The sequence below is a fragment of the Hyperoodon ampullatus genome (assembly GCF_949752795.1).
Source record: "Hyperoodon ampullatus genome assembly, chromosome: 9".
NCBI classification, from domain to species: Eukaryota; Metazoa; Chordata; class Mammalia; order Artiodactyla; family Ziphiidae; genus Hyperoodon; species Hyperoodon ampullatus.
In genome coordinates this window covers 63,577,589-63,590,329 of record NC_136922.1, presented here as the reverse complement: position 1 = coordinate 63,590,329, position 12,741 = coordinate 63,577,589, and the positions used below count along the sequence as shown (strand labels likewise).

General features: G+C 41.6%; 1 protein-coding gene across 1 annotated transcript; it reads left to right on the top strand.

Annotated features, from left to right (window-relative positions):
* Nucleotides 1-6,973: 6,973 nt before the first annotated feature.
* NEUROD6 (neuronal differentiation 6) lies at nt 6,974-7,987 on the top strand (the record flags this gene model as incomplete). Its single annotated transcript, XM_079711687.1, has 1 exon — nt 6,974-7,987. One exon carries the CDS (start codon nt 6,974-6,976, stop codon nt 7,985-7,987), a length of 1,014 nt encoding a protein of 337 aa, XP_079567813.1.
* Between the last annotated feature and the right edge of the window lie 4,754 nt (nt 7,988-12,741).

The window sequence follows — 12,741 nt, the reverse complement described above, 5'->3', positions numbered from 1 at the left end:
GATCCTTACTCTCACTGTGCTCTGACCCTTCTGGTCCTCCCAGAATGTTAGACATTTCACATGTACTCTTGCCTCTGTTGCTCTTCCTTCACAGCTCAGCATAAAAGATGACTCAGAAAAAGGTTCCCATGTAATCCAGTAGATCTTCCCATGATTCTCTGTAGCCATCAACATGTAAATTTCACATTTCTATGCTCACCTGTTCATTGCCTGCCCACTGTTTAGACTGTAAACTTCCCAACAATTTTGCCATGGCTGTTCTACACGCCATTGAATAGCCACCACTAACCCAGTGCCTGGAATAAATATCTTCATTCAACAAGTATGTACTTATGGTCTTTCATGAGCAGGCACTAGAACTGCAGATTAATACACACATTAAATAAGTAAATGTATTGTGTTAGCAAGTGATAATCCCTACTGAGAAAAGCAAAACTGGTGGAAGGTGGATAGAGAGGGATAGATGGGGGTAGGGGTACAGTATAAACTAGGGTGGTCAAAGGGGACCTCCCTGACAGGAGCCTTTGAGCAGAGACGAAGAATGTGAGAATAAACCATGGAAGGGGATTCCACGTAGGACTAAGTGCAACTATCCTGAGGTAGGAGCGTGCCTGAGGGTGTGAGGAAGAGCCGAGGGCCAGTGTGGCTGGAGCTGAGTGAGTGAAGGGGAGAGGAGTAGAAGGTGAGATGAGAAAGGCCAGAGGAAGCCTCTGGGCCTCTGTTAAGTTTAGGTTTTGACTGAGGGAGAGGGGAAGCCATTGAAGGTTTCCGAGCATAGAGGAATACAATCTGAGTCATGTTTTAACCAGATGCTCAGGATGCTGAATTGAGGACTGTGTATGGAATGTAAGGAGTCAAGAGTGAAAGCCCAGGTGCCATTTAGGCCACGTGAAAGATGAAGGCAGTTTGGACCAGGGTAGGAGCAGTGGAATTGCCAGAAAGTGGTCAGATCCTGGATATAGTCTTAAGATAGTACTGAGAGAATTTGCAGACATTTGGTTCTAGTGTGTGAAAAAGAGGAGTCAAGAATTACTCCAAAAGAGATATTCAGTAAACCTTTGTTGAATGGATGAATAAATGAATGAATGAAAAAATGAATGACACATAGCTATTAAACAGCAGGATGAGACTTAAAGCAAGGTTAGTTGGTCATCAAAATTCTTGTTGTGATTCTCAACTTTTTAAGAAACTGAGAGAAAGCCTTTCTTTAGAAAAATGTACATATATGCCAAATTTGTACATAAACTTAGGAAGGTCCAGAACCTCTTAAAGTCCATCCAGGAATCCCCTGTGTGAAGAGAGCCTGCATGTCATCATACAAGCAGCTAATATAAAACTTGATTTTCAAGATGCGGTTTGCATAAACTTTTGCAAAAAAAAATCTCCTTATAAAGTACCCACTCCAATCTTACAAAATGGATTCATGTAACAGGAAAAAGACAAACTGCACTTCTGTTTTCTATGTTTATAAGTAACGATTACAACACTGGAATATAGCAATAATCTTGAATTCAGCAGCATAAAAAATAGTAATCAGGGACAATAAATCATTCTTAATATTTGTAAAAGCCTAAAGGAAACTACATTTTCTTACAGTAAGATCACAAAACACCATTTCTTTACTAATGGCTGGAAGTATAATAACTCAGTCCAATAATACTGGTTTTCTCATACTGGTAGAAGTTTTCACTGGCAGATTCAGGTGACCTTATTTGATAACAAATTAGAAAATGAATTTAATAAATGCGGTTTGGTGAGTAAAATAAAAAGTATGCTTCACGGAAGAAAAATGAGAAAAGTATTTCTGGAAAGGACTGCAGTGCTGTTTTGTGCAAAGACTAAAGTCAAAGACTGAATGTTGCAGCGTTTTGTGAGTGGCATAAACAACCATATATTTTTAAATTGCATAATAATACAATTCACTCTAGTCTTCACTCTGAAAGAAATCTAAAAAACAATCCAAATGTTGCTTTATTTCCAGATTATCTGTTTAGTCTAAGTAATGCTAGTGTAATACACATAAACAAAATATTAAGACATCTAGTTTATATTTTTAAGCCCTCTAAAGTTTCAAGGGGAATAAGGTTGTTTTGTGTCTTGTCTTACAAGTTAAATACCTTTATTTAAACCCCAAGGGCTGTTTTTCAAAGTGGGATGCTCTGCCACAGCCATAAAACTCTTTCAAGGCAATGTGGATCACAGAGTTAAAACTCTAGGGATTAACACTGGGCTAGTTCACAGGCTTCCAGGCTGCCCTGAAGCATTTGTCTAAAAGCTTTAAAAAAAAAAAAAAAAAAAAGGCAATAGAGAAAATTGTCCAAAATCTATCTCAGGAAGTACCCTACTTCTGGGAAAAAAAACTCTGGTCCTGAGGTTTTGCTGCCTGATCCTGCCCAGGTCTATATTCTGCTGCCTTATACCCTTGGAGAGCTGAGAAAAATGCCTGTCATGTTCCAAACTGATCTCTTAAGTAATGAGGGGATTGTGAAAAAGAGAGTCAACAGAATTCCCATTTGCTAAGACACAGGTACCAACTGGAAGAACTAAAAATAACAACACTTGAGTCTTAATTTAGACTTTATGCCTCTGTTGCCTTGCAACTGAGTCAAATTATACCTAAATTTTCTCTGGGTCATTTTTATAAGTGAAATATGAACATTCACCCAGTGAAAGCAAGACAGAGGCAGGCAGATAGACATTGGGCAATTTTTAAAAATCTATTAAAAAATGTCATGGCCTCAGAAGCAAAGAATATATCAGTTCAAATAATATTAAATTGAGTTATAGATGTAAACTTTGGTGTGCAGTGATTGCCGTAAAATGAGAAATGGTGATGATACACTTCCTATACTCTGAGTATTTGTCTATAACTCACAATGTATTTCTGTTTGGAGTACTGGTGTTAACATGCTTTCTTAGCAGAGAGTAGAACAGCCGTTATGGTGTATGTTATGAATGCATATTAACAGCACAGACATTTGCATATCTGGAACTACAGTAGAAAATGCATAACGAAATTTCTTTTGAAAGACTATTGTACAAACACACTGAATCCTTGCTAAATCTTGACATAACAACTTTTTGTTTCCTCCCTTTAAAAAAAAAAAAAAACTAAGACATTCAAACAATAGATTAATACTCAGAAAACCTCAACACAGATTCTATACCCCGCCTCGCCACATCACTACCACCACCAAAGGGTTTTATTTCACGTTCAAAGGCAGAAATAGAACAGCCCCAAATGTTTTCATGGAAACGCTGTTTCTCATTTGTCTGCACATCGCAAAGATAAAATATAAAATCTATCCTTGGGATGAGCTACGTTGGTGATAATTTTCTATTAATGTGTCACTTTATCTGTTCCTTGGATTTTGATTTTCATGTCTGTAATGCCTTTAATACAATGCAGCTTCTGGAGACTTTGCAAGTTTAGAATATGGTGCAATATGCAACATTCATGACAGGGATGGCTGCTTCGTGGCTTGTGACTCTGACACTTACGCTCCTTTACATTTAAAAAGTAAACCATTCCTGAGAACAAACAAAATTCTGCACATGGTCTTCCTATAGATATTTTCTGTGCTGATATAAAAAATGTGTGTAGTTTTTGAACCAAAAGCTATATGAAATACACTTAATGCACCCATTACCAGGACTATTCCCTTAAACAACAAATTTGAAATGCCTTTGGTGTGTCTGATTTTTTAAAAATCATGAGCTAGGCCAACCTACCCCCCTATTTTAAGTTATGAGTTTATAGCCTTATTTTTATTTTAAATTTGCATTTTTTTACCAGACCACTGAGAGAAAAAAAATGACCCTCCTTTACTTAGCATGATTCTTCTTTTTGCCAACTTCCCCATCTTTTCTCAAACAGTCCAGACAAAGTCAGGTAACTTTGTGGGGAGACGGAAATGAGTGGGGTATGACAGGAGAAAAATTGCATTTAGCTTGAGTCCCCTGATGCCAATTTGGAACCAAAGTGCATTAAAGCAGCAGAATTTTAAACCTTTCAAAACTGGGATTTATAAGGGGAATGCTAACACAGATTCAACAGTTACAACTCTGCCAGGGATTACTTTAATACCAAAAGCATACTGTCTCACTTTATAGAAAGAGATTACTCAGTTGTCAAACAACAAAGGTTGTGTTTGTCTATTTTTAAACTTTTATTTTTTTTTAAAGCGCCCTTTTAACTTTAGTGACAGGCAATCCTGAAATAAAATGTTCTTTTATTTCAGGGGTAGGGGGCTGGTAGTGGCAGGGGAGTAGAGAAAAGGAGAAGAAGGCGAGGTTTGCCTCTGGCTTCACAGTTCGTTTTATCTATAAGGCTTTGCCAGCTTTGCTTAACTGTTTGTACCCTGCTTTTGTTAAGAAACCAAAAGGGAAAAGTGGAAGAAAAAGATAAATATGAAATAAATCTGACAGAGAAAAACAACTGGACACTGATACAGGGATGAGAAGATATTTAAAATGATTTTGATCTAGAGGTGGAAAAATGTGAGGGGATGATTTTTAGGAGAAAGAAAAAAATCTGAAAGCTCCAAAAAATAGGAAAGCTAACCTTTGACTAAAATACTCAGCAAAATGCTAGGGAAAGACAAAAACCTAAGTGATAATTTTTATGTTCATTGTATATGAAATGAAATGAGAAGGAACAGGCCAGTGAAGGCTGTAAAGAGAGGGACAATAAGAGAGTGAAGTTGTGACTTTGGGTAGAGGACATAAGAATGTAGTTTGAAATCTTTCACAGTGGACTTGCAGTTGTCTCTGCATTTTACACAGATATACAAAGAATCTCTCTGAAAAGTTGTTGAAAGATACCAGCAAGTGTAGAAAGGGGAGCATCTGAGGATGTCTTTCACAGACCCCAGATGGAGAAACTGTTCTTTTATTCCAAATTCTTAAGAAGCACAGAAGTCTTACATGTCAATAAGAGAACACACAGACATACACCCATAAGTTACATGCCATGAAAGGAAATAAGGAGACCTTTGTTGATCCCTGTTCGCTTACACAAATCTTAGTTTGGTTAAGCATCTCAAGACCATTTTCCTGATTTCAGCTCCTTTTCACGGCTTTCTTTCCCTGGGTACCCAGGTGCACAAATGGGATGGTGATCTTTACAAAACAACAACAACAACAACAACAACAAACCTCTCGCTCACACAAAAGCCCACCTTGTAAATGAATGGAATATTAACGACTACCTAATAGTTGCACCGTTGACAGGGCGAAACTGAACACTAACACAGCTATTTCTACAGATTGCCAGTGAAGCCGAAGCAGCTCGAGGAGAAACGCACCTACTGTATGTGAAAGGCTGGTGCAGATTTTTTTTCCCTATCAGTCTAACCTTCTGTGTTGATGCATGAATGCTGGTACCCACTTACAGGGATGCCAGATGATCAGTGCAGAATGAAGGTCCCAAGAGAGACGATCACATGGTTCTCTCTGCCCTGTGACGTCACTAGCAGATGGCATGGGTACCAGCTCTGGCAGTTGGCATCAATGTCACTTTTTAGAGATCAATGAGATAGTGCAGATACACACAGATCTAGAGACTCCAGGAGACGATGCGACACTCAGCCTGAAAAGATGTGGAAGATCCAAAATGAAAACTGATTATTGAATGAAATTAAAACCTAAGGTAATATAAATAAAGATATACTTCAATTGATGCTGGCTTTGCATGCAAGTATTTAAAGATACAGTGTCACTGTCTTATAGTATTTATATGGTCTTTTGTCATCTATAACTTCTTATCATATTTCATTCTTATGATGTAATTATCACATACTTTCACGGCTATTATGTAACTGCAAGTATGTGGACATTATTAAGAGTTTGCGTGTGTGTGTTTGTGTGTGTGTGTGTGTGTGTGTGTGTGTGTGTTGAGGGAGCTGGAGATGGTTAAATTAAAAAGTCTCTGTTTTAACATGCTTATTTGTTTGAAGACTTTAGATGAAAATACTTGCTGCTTCGCCAAACGAAAGCCAAAATTGCATTTGAAACACAAATTATTTTCCCCTTTCATTCGGGATTCTGAATACACGTGCACAATTGCAGTCAGAATCCTTGGACCGTTCCTGTCAGATATTAGCTAGAGGGAGACTTCTGTGGCTCGTAGAACAAAAACACTACGAGAGTGTTTTTTGTCAGGATGATTTGAACAGCAGTAAACAGACAATTACACTGAGAAAAATTTAAAATAGAAAAGCAGTCTCAATATTTTTCTTGACTTAAAATAATGCCAGTGATTTTAAAAATTTATTTATAGAGTTTATCCCAAATTAGCCTAATCCTCCCCCTCGCTTTTTTTTGGTGAAGGTTGGGAAAAGAGTGCTCTTTTACATGTTTCTTTACGGATCAGAAAGAAAGCAGTTTTTAAATTGGCTCTGATTAATCTCTTCTTTAAATTTGTGTATTTCAACAGCCACTTATCTAAATTCACAGTTATATAATACAGCAAATAAAGTTAAGGCTTATTTTCTTTCTAAAAAATAAATCTCCACAAATTTGTCAGCTAATGGAGAGGTAGCATTTTTTATTTTAAAAACTGGTGACTCTTCTCATTTTGCACTCAGGGGAATTGGAATTAATGAAATTCTGCATTGCTATATCATGTTTTGCATTTGTTTGAATTTCACTGCCCTTTTCGTGTATTAAAAATCAGTTTAAAATCAAAGAGAAATGGAGGTGGTGGTGGTATTACAATAAATACTTCCTGTTTTATTTTCTTTTGATAATTTGGTATAAATTAATCCTATTGCATGTGTCATTGTTTTCTTTAATAATTACTAGGCTGCACAAACTCAAAAATTTTATTTAGTGTAAAAATCAGTCTTTTTCTCATGTTTTTGTATTCTTATGATTAAGTCATTGAATATGTTTTAAGTGTATAAACTTTAAAAATGAAAACACTTTAAATATTGTGCTGGCATTTTTTCAGGTAATTTAAGATTAGAGAACCATGTTAACACTACCGTTTGATGAGTCAGTTGTAATGCCAGAATCCCAGATGTGCAGAAAGTTTTCTAGAGAATGCGAGGACCAGAAGCAAATTAAGAAACCAGAAAGCTTTTCCAAACAGATTGTCCTTCGAGGAAAGAGCATCAAAAGGGCCCCTGGAGAAGAGACTGAGAAAGAAGAAGAGGAGGAAGACAGGGAAGAGGAAGATGAAAATGGGTTGCCCAGAAGGAGGGGTCTTAGGAAAAAAAAGACGACCAAGCTCCGACTGGAGAGGGTCAAGTTCAGGAGACAGGAAGCTAACGCGCGCGAGAGGAACAGGATGCACGGCCTCAACGACGCCCTGGACAATTTAAGAAAAGTGGTCCCCTGTTATTCTAAAACCCAAAAACTGTCCAAAATAGAAACTTTACGACTGGCCAAAAACTACATCTGGGCACTTTCTGAAATTCTGAGAATCGGCAAGAGACCTGATCTGCTCACGTTCGTCCAAAACTTATGCAAAGGTCTTTCCCAGCCAACTACAAACTTGGTGGCAGGCTGCTTGCAGCTCAATGCCAGGAGTTTCCTGATGGGTCAGGGTGGGGAGGCGGCACACCACACAAGGTCACCCTACTCTACCTTCTACCCGCCCTACCACAGCCCTGAGCTCACCCCTCCCCCGGGGCATGGAACTCTTGATAATTCCAAGTCCATGAAACCCTACAATTATTGCAGTGCGTATGAATCCTTCTATGAAAGCACTTCCCCTGAGTGTGCCAGCCCTCAGTTTGAGGGTCCCTTAAGTCCTCCCCCAATTAACTATAATGGGATATTTTCCCTGAAGCAAGAAGAAACCTTGGACTATGGCAAAAATTACAATTACGGCATGCATTACTGTGCAGTGCCACCCAGGGGTCCCCTTGGGCAGGGTGCCATGTTCAGGTTGCCCACCGACAGCCACTTCCCTTACGACTTACATCTGCGCAGCCAATCTCTCACCATGCAAGATGAATTAAATGCAGTTTTTCATAATTAATGAGGAAAATGAAAATAAACAGTGGTCATTCACCTCCCCCCGATTAAGACAAAGCAGATGCTTGTGGGATGAGTAATAGGCACAACTCTAGCTAAGGTGTTTACTAGTTTCTGGAGTGTGTTTCAACTATTGTGAGAATTTTCTATGTAATAATAAATCTCTTTTCCTATGAGAACTTCTTTTCCTTTCCTTTTGTCTGTAAAGCACTGTGATTCTGTTTCTACTGGAAGGATATTTTTTTCATGTTTTATTTTCTTTGAAATTCACTTAATTTGTTTGAACAAGGTGTCTAAGAATATACTGTTTAATAAAGAAATGCACACAGCATAATTCAGTGTCTACTTCAGTTGTACAGTAATTATAAAAATGCATGTTATTAAAAATCAGATGAATAAAATGATGTGTTTATAAATATTAGGAATTTATATATAATGTATCTCTGAAAAATTGAACATTTTAAATATCGAGAATAACACTAAGCTGACAATGATATTGGAAGATGCATTTGAGGGTGTACAACAGTATAAAAAGCTATGCAATTTTCTTTTTATTAAGGACGAGTCTAAATGCATTCGATCGGTAACTATTCCTCTTCAAGGATTTGCAGATGGGGCAATATGATATTTGGGTAGGTGGTGTCATAATTTTGGAATAATTATATCAATCCTAAAGAAAAAATTTTCAGCGCTTGTTTTGTATTGTTCAGAAGTTATCTGTACAGGTTTGTTATCACAATGTATAATTGTGGTTTTCCACCCACATTTTTAAAGCAATTAAACATAGATATTTCCACTCGTAAAGGACATCTATTAGCGGTGATATTTTTGCATGATACTTATTATTTCCTAGTACACAGCTGGTTTCTGTCTCCAACACTCCCTCCTCCCCATTTCAGACATAGTTCTGGATTTCCAAACCCGGCGAGATAAAACAAATTTCTTAAACAAAATGGCCAAAGTGCTTACAAGAATTTTTTTTTTTTAAGTATCTTAAATGAAAGAAGAGGCGCCCATGAGGGTTAAACATCCTGGGGAAACAATGATAAATCCTGGTAACCTTCAGCTCGCGCCGAAATTCGGTGGCAAATTTCCAGCAAACACCAGAGTGGATGTTAAAACTGGAAGGTTTTACTCTGTGCCGTTTAAATAAGTCTGGCCGATTAGAGGCTAAATTCTGTGTGAGTATAAGTTTAAACCCTACTTGAATAGCGCAAAGGAGCTCACCCTCTTAAGCAGAACTGAGACTCTTCTAAAATAAAAATCAAGGTGGCAGTGACCTCACTCCAGATGCCCTCGTGCGCAGGTTGCCTCCAGGGGGAAGATGGGGACAGCTGCAAAGGCTGGTGAGGCCAGTAGAAATGGGTCCACCGATGGCGGGACCGCGCGGTGCTGGGTGGGCCGAGACAGGGGGTCCGCGCTCCACGGCTGCGCCCACGCTGCCCACTTGTGCGCCCCGCGGGCATCCACTGAGCGGGCGCAGGCCCGACGGCGACTCGCGGCTGGCGCGGGGAGGAGGTGGAGGCGGCTTCCCGTCGCCTGCAGTCAGCCGGGCTCAGGGACTCGGGCTGCACTGCCCGGGTCCCGCCCGCAGTGGGCGCCCTGGGGCCCTGGGGCCGCGGCTCTTGCTCCGGCCTTGCAGGCCGGGGAAGACACTTCACCGCGGGGGGGAGCGGGCGCGCCCAGCAGACCCTGCCCCGAACCGGGGAGGAGGCGACCTCTTGGTGGCCAGGCCCCGAGGGGCGGGAAAGGGGTCGCCCCATCACCCGTGCTGTCTGCCACGATGGGGGACGCGCGGCGGCGGCAGCTTTAGTTTGCCCAAGTTCGTCTAAGAGCTGCCCCGTCCTGCCCCTCCGCGGCTGGCGGGGCTTCTTGAGCCGAGGCCGAGAGACCCAGCGTGCCCCGTCCCTCAGCTCCCCCTGCCCTAAGCGCCCGGCCCTGTGGCGCGCGCGGCCGCCGCGCTCCGAGGGGCAAGGGTGCCAGCAGCTGCTGGCGCGGGACTCGGTGGGTGACGGACGCGCTTTTCTAAGCGGGTGTGTTAACACCTGCCCGTTCACACCCTGCGAGGCCCGGGGCGAAGGAGTCGGGAAAGAGGAGGCAGTGTGCCCTCCAGGGATAGAGAGAAGTCTGCCTCAGGTAGAGAGCCGCCTGTCCCCTGTCTATCGCCGACACGGGAGTGACTCCTGGTTGCTTCGTGGAATCCGCGCACAACACCTGCCCTCCCTGGGATTGTGTCCAGGATTGCCTGGCCTCGTTAAGGCCCCTCAGACGCTGAGAGTGAGATCTTTGCTCACCCTGTCTGAGCCAAGAGCAAGAAAGTAAGGAAGTACCTGGTACTAGAAGAATCTGTTGTGTTTGGTTTAAAAAAAAGAAATAAGGCAGTTCTGTTTGGTCATTAGCAGAATAGGTGCGGTGTTCCCACACCCTTGCTCCAAGGTGACCCACACTGCGCCTGCTCAGTGTCTTGTTGGTCCAGACAACCTCTGAAAACCGCAGTCTTTCGAGGGTCACAAACTCATGTTGGAACTAGAGATTGCAACAGAAGCTGCATTCTCCTGTCTCCCTTCTGGCAATATGGGAGAGCTGCGAAGAAAAGCAGCTGGCTGAATGTCTGGGGAAGAAGCAAACGTTCAGAAGAAGCATCTCATCTCAGAGCTTTGTTCGTAAGGAATTCAAGCAAGAGTGGGATTTTTAGGCACAGACCCTAGAGATAATGAAATTTCTTCCATAATTTGGATGCACAAATCTGATGTGTGCTCTCTCCTTCAGTGGACTGATAGAATCAGGGTGTGTGGGACTGATCCCTGTGGCTTAATTATCCTTCAGATCCCACTGATGACCTCTGGCATGGGAATCACCCAGCTGCCACCTTTACACTCACCAAGGACAGAGTGTCAGTTCTCTTCCCCAACAGGGCCCTCCCTGTTCCTGGTTGACTGCAACCCTGAGAAATCATATGAATTGTTCATTCATATACCAACATCACAGATGCAATGCATTACAGAATCCTACCTCTTAAGGTATCACTCAAGAGGAAATAGTATAGAATAGAGAGCGCAATTGAGGATCAGGAAGGCTTGGAGTCGGACAGATTTGGGTCAAAATCTGCCTCACTGCTAACCTCTTATTGCAGCCTGAGTGAGATAGTACACAGCACCCAGAAGGCTTGAGGTCAGGACACCTTAACTCCTTGCTCTCTTCCTGACCCCATGCTTCCCTTACCTCCCAGCATGAGAGGATGAGAGGTATTTCTATTTTCTGAACGCTTTTAATAATTAATGCCTTTCAAATTGATTAAGCATCTCTTCTTTTTAGCTGAGTTATGTGAATCTCATATTTAATCTCAAGATTAGTGTGTGTGTGTGTGTGTATATGTGTGTATTATGTAAGTGGCCTCAACAAAATAAAGATGTATTTCACGCTCATTTAAAAGAAGTGGTAGATAAAGTAGGACTTGTATGGCTGTCCAAAGGCACCAGAGGCCTAGGTTCCTTCTACCTTTCTATTCCTCTAACCTTAGTATGGGACTTCCATTCTCAAGTTCACCTCATGGCCCAAAATGGCTGCTGGAGTTCTAGTCATTGTGTCCTCATTCCGATGAAGAAGAAGGAAAGGGGACGGCAAAAGAATGTCCCACCCACCTGATCAGACCCCTTTAGAGAATATTTATGAAAGCTCCACCCAATGACTTATACTTACATCTCACTGACCACTTCTAGATTTCAGAGAAGCTGTAAAATATATCCTTTTTATCAGAGTATACTGCCACCTGGAATAAATTCGGGTCCTGAATATGTAAGAGGGAGAAAATGGATGTTGGTTAGGCACCTAGCAATCTCTGCCATGCCTCTCCTTCTAAACTCTGAAGCCTCAAGAGCTTTGGCCTCACCTTATACACTGTGAGGACCACTTCAGCAGTCTGCCTTGCACATCATAAGTGTTCAATATAGTTTTAAATTATTTTAAAAATCCTCCTGACAGTTCAGGAGGGAAACGTTCCAGGGCATGTCTTCCATCTGTGTGCTCATGAGATACACTGCATATCAAACTTCAATTGGACCATTTCTGCAGTTCAACCATCCTTCACTGATGGCCCTCAAGGGGTTGTCTTGATCACACCGATCTTTGTCTCCTCACACTGCACTGCTTCTGGCCTCCAAGATGACACTTTTGTGCCACCCATGGCATCACCTGCCTTAGAGAGTTCAGTCTGCCAGATAAGAGACTGTCTTAGCTTATTTTCTTTTTAGTACAGTGATCCCCATCCCTTCCCAGCTGTATGTGGCCAGGTTTGCTTACCACTTTCCAAGACCAATGCCCTTAACTCTGCTGTCCACCAATTCCTTCTTCTGAGATCTTACACTTTTCCCAAGTATTCTTTTTTCTGTTTATACTATCTTTTTCCTCTTTGACTACATACATGCATGCTACCAAATGGTCTCTTTGGCTCCCCCAGCTTATAGATTCTATGTAGGTTTGTTCTTAAGTCCAGTCCTCCTTCTTCCATGCAAAATGCAAGACCTCAAGCCTCTCACTTTCTGTATTTTGAAGGCATGGAAAGAAAGGATTTCATCTACCAATCCTGGTGGTACCTGTGCCTTTTCTCAGTCATGTCCCCATGCCCAGGTTGCCCAAGCCAATGCCACCTCCAATGAAGCATTGTGTGGCTGATGTTCTACTCTGTGGCCCACCTGGTGGCACCGGCCCACCTTTGACCTCCATCAAATGTCTTCTGGGCATGTGTGCTTCCCCCTTGAA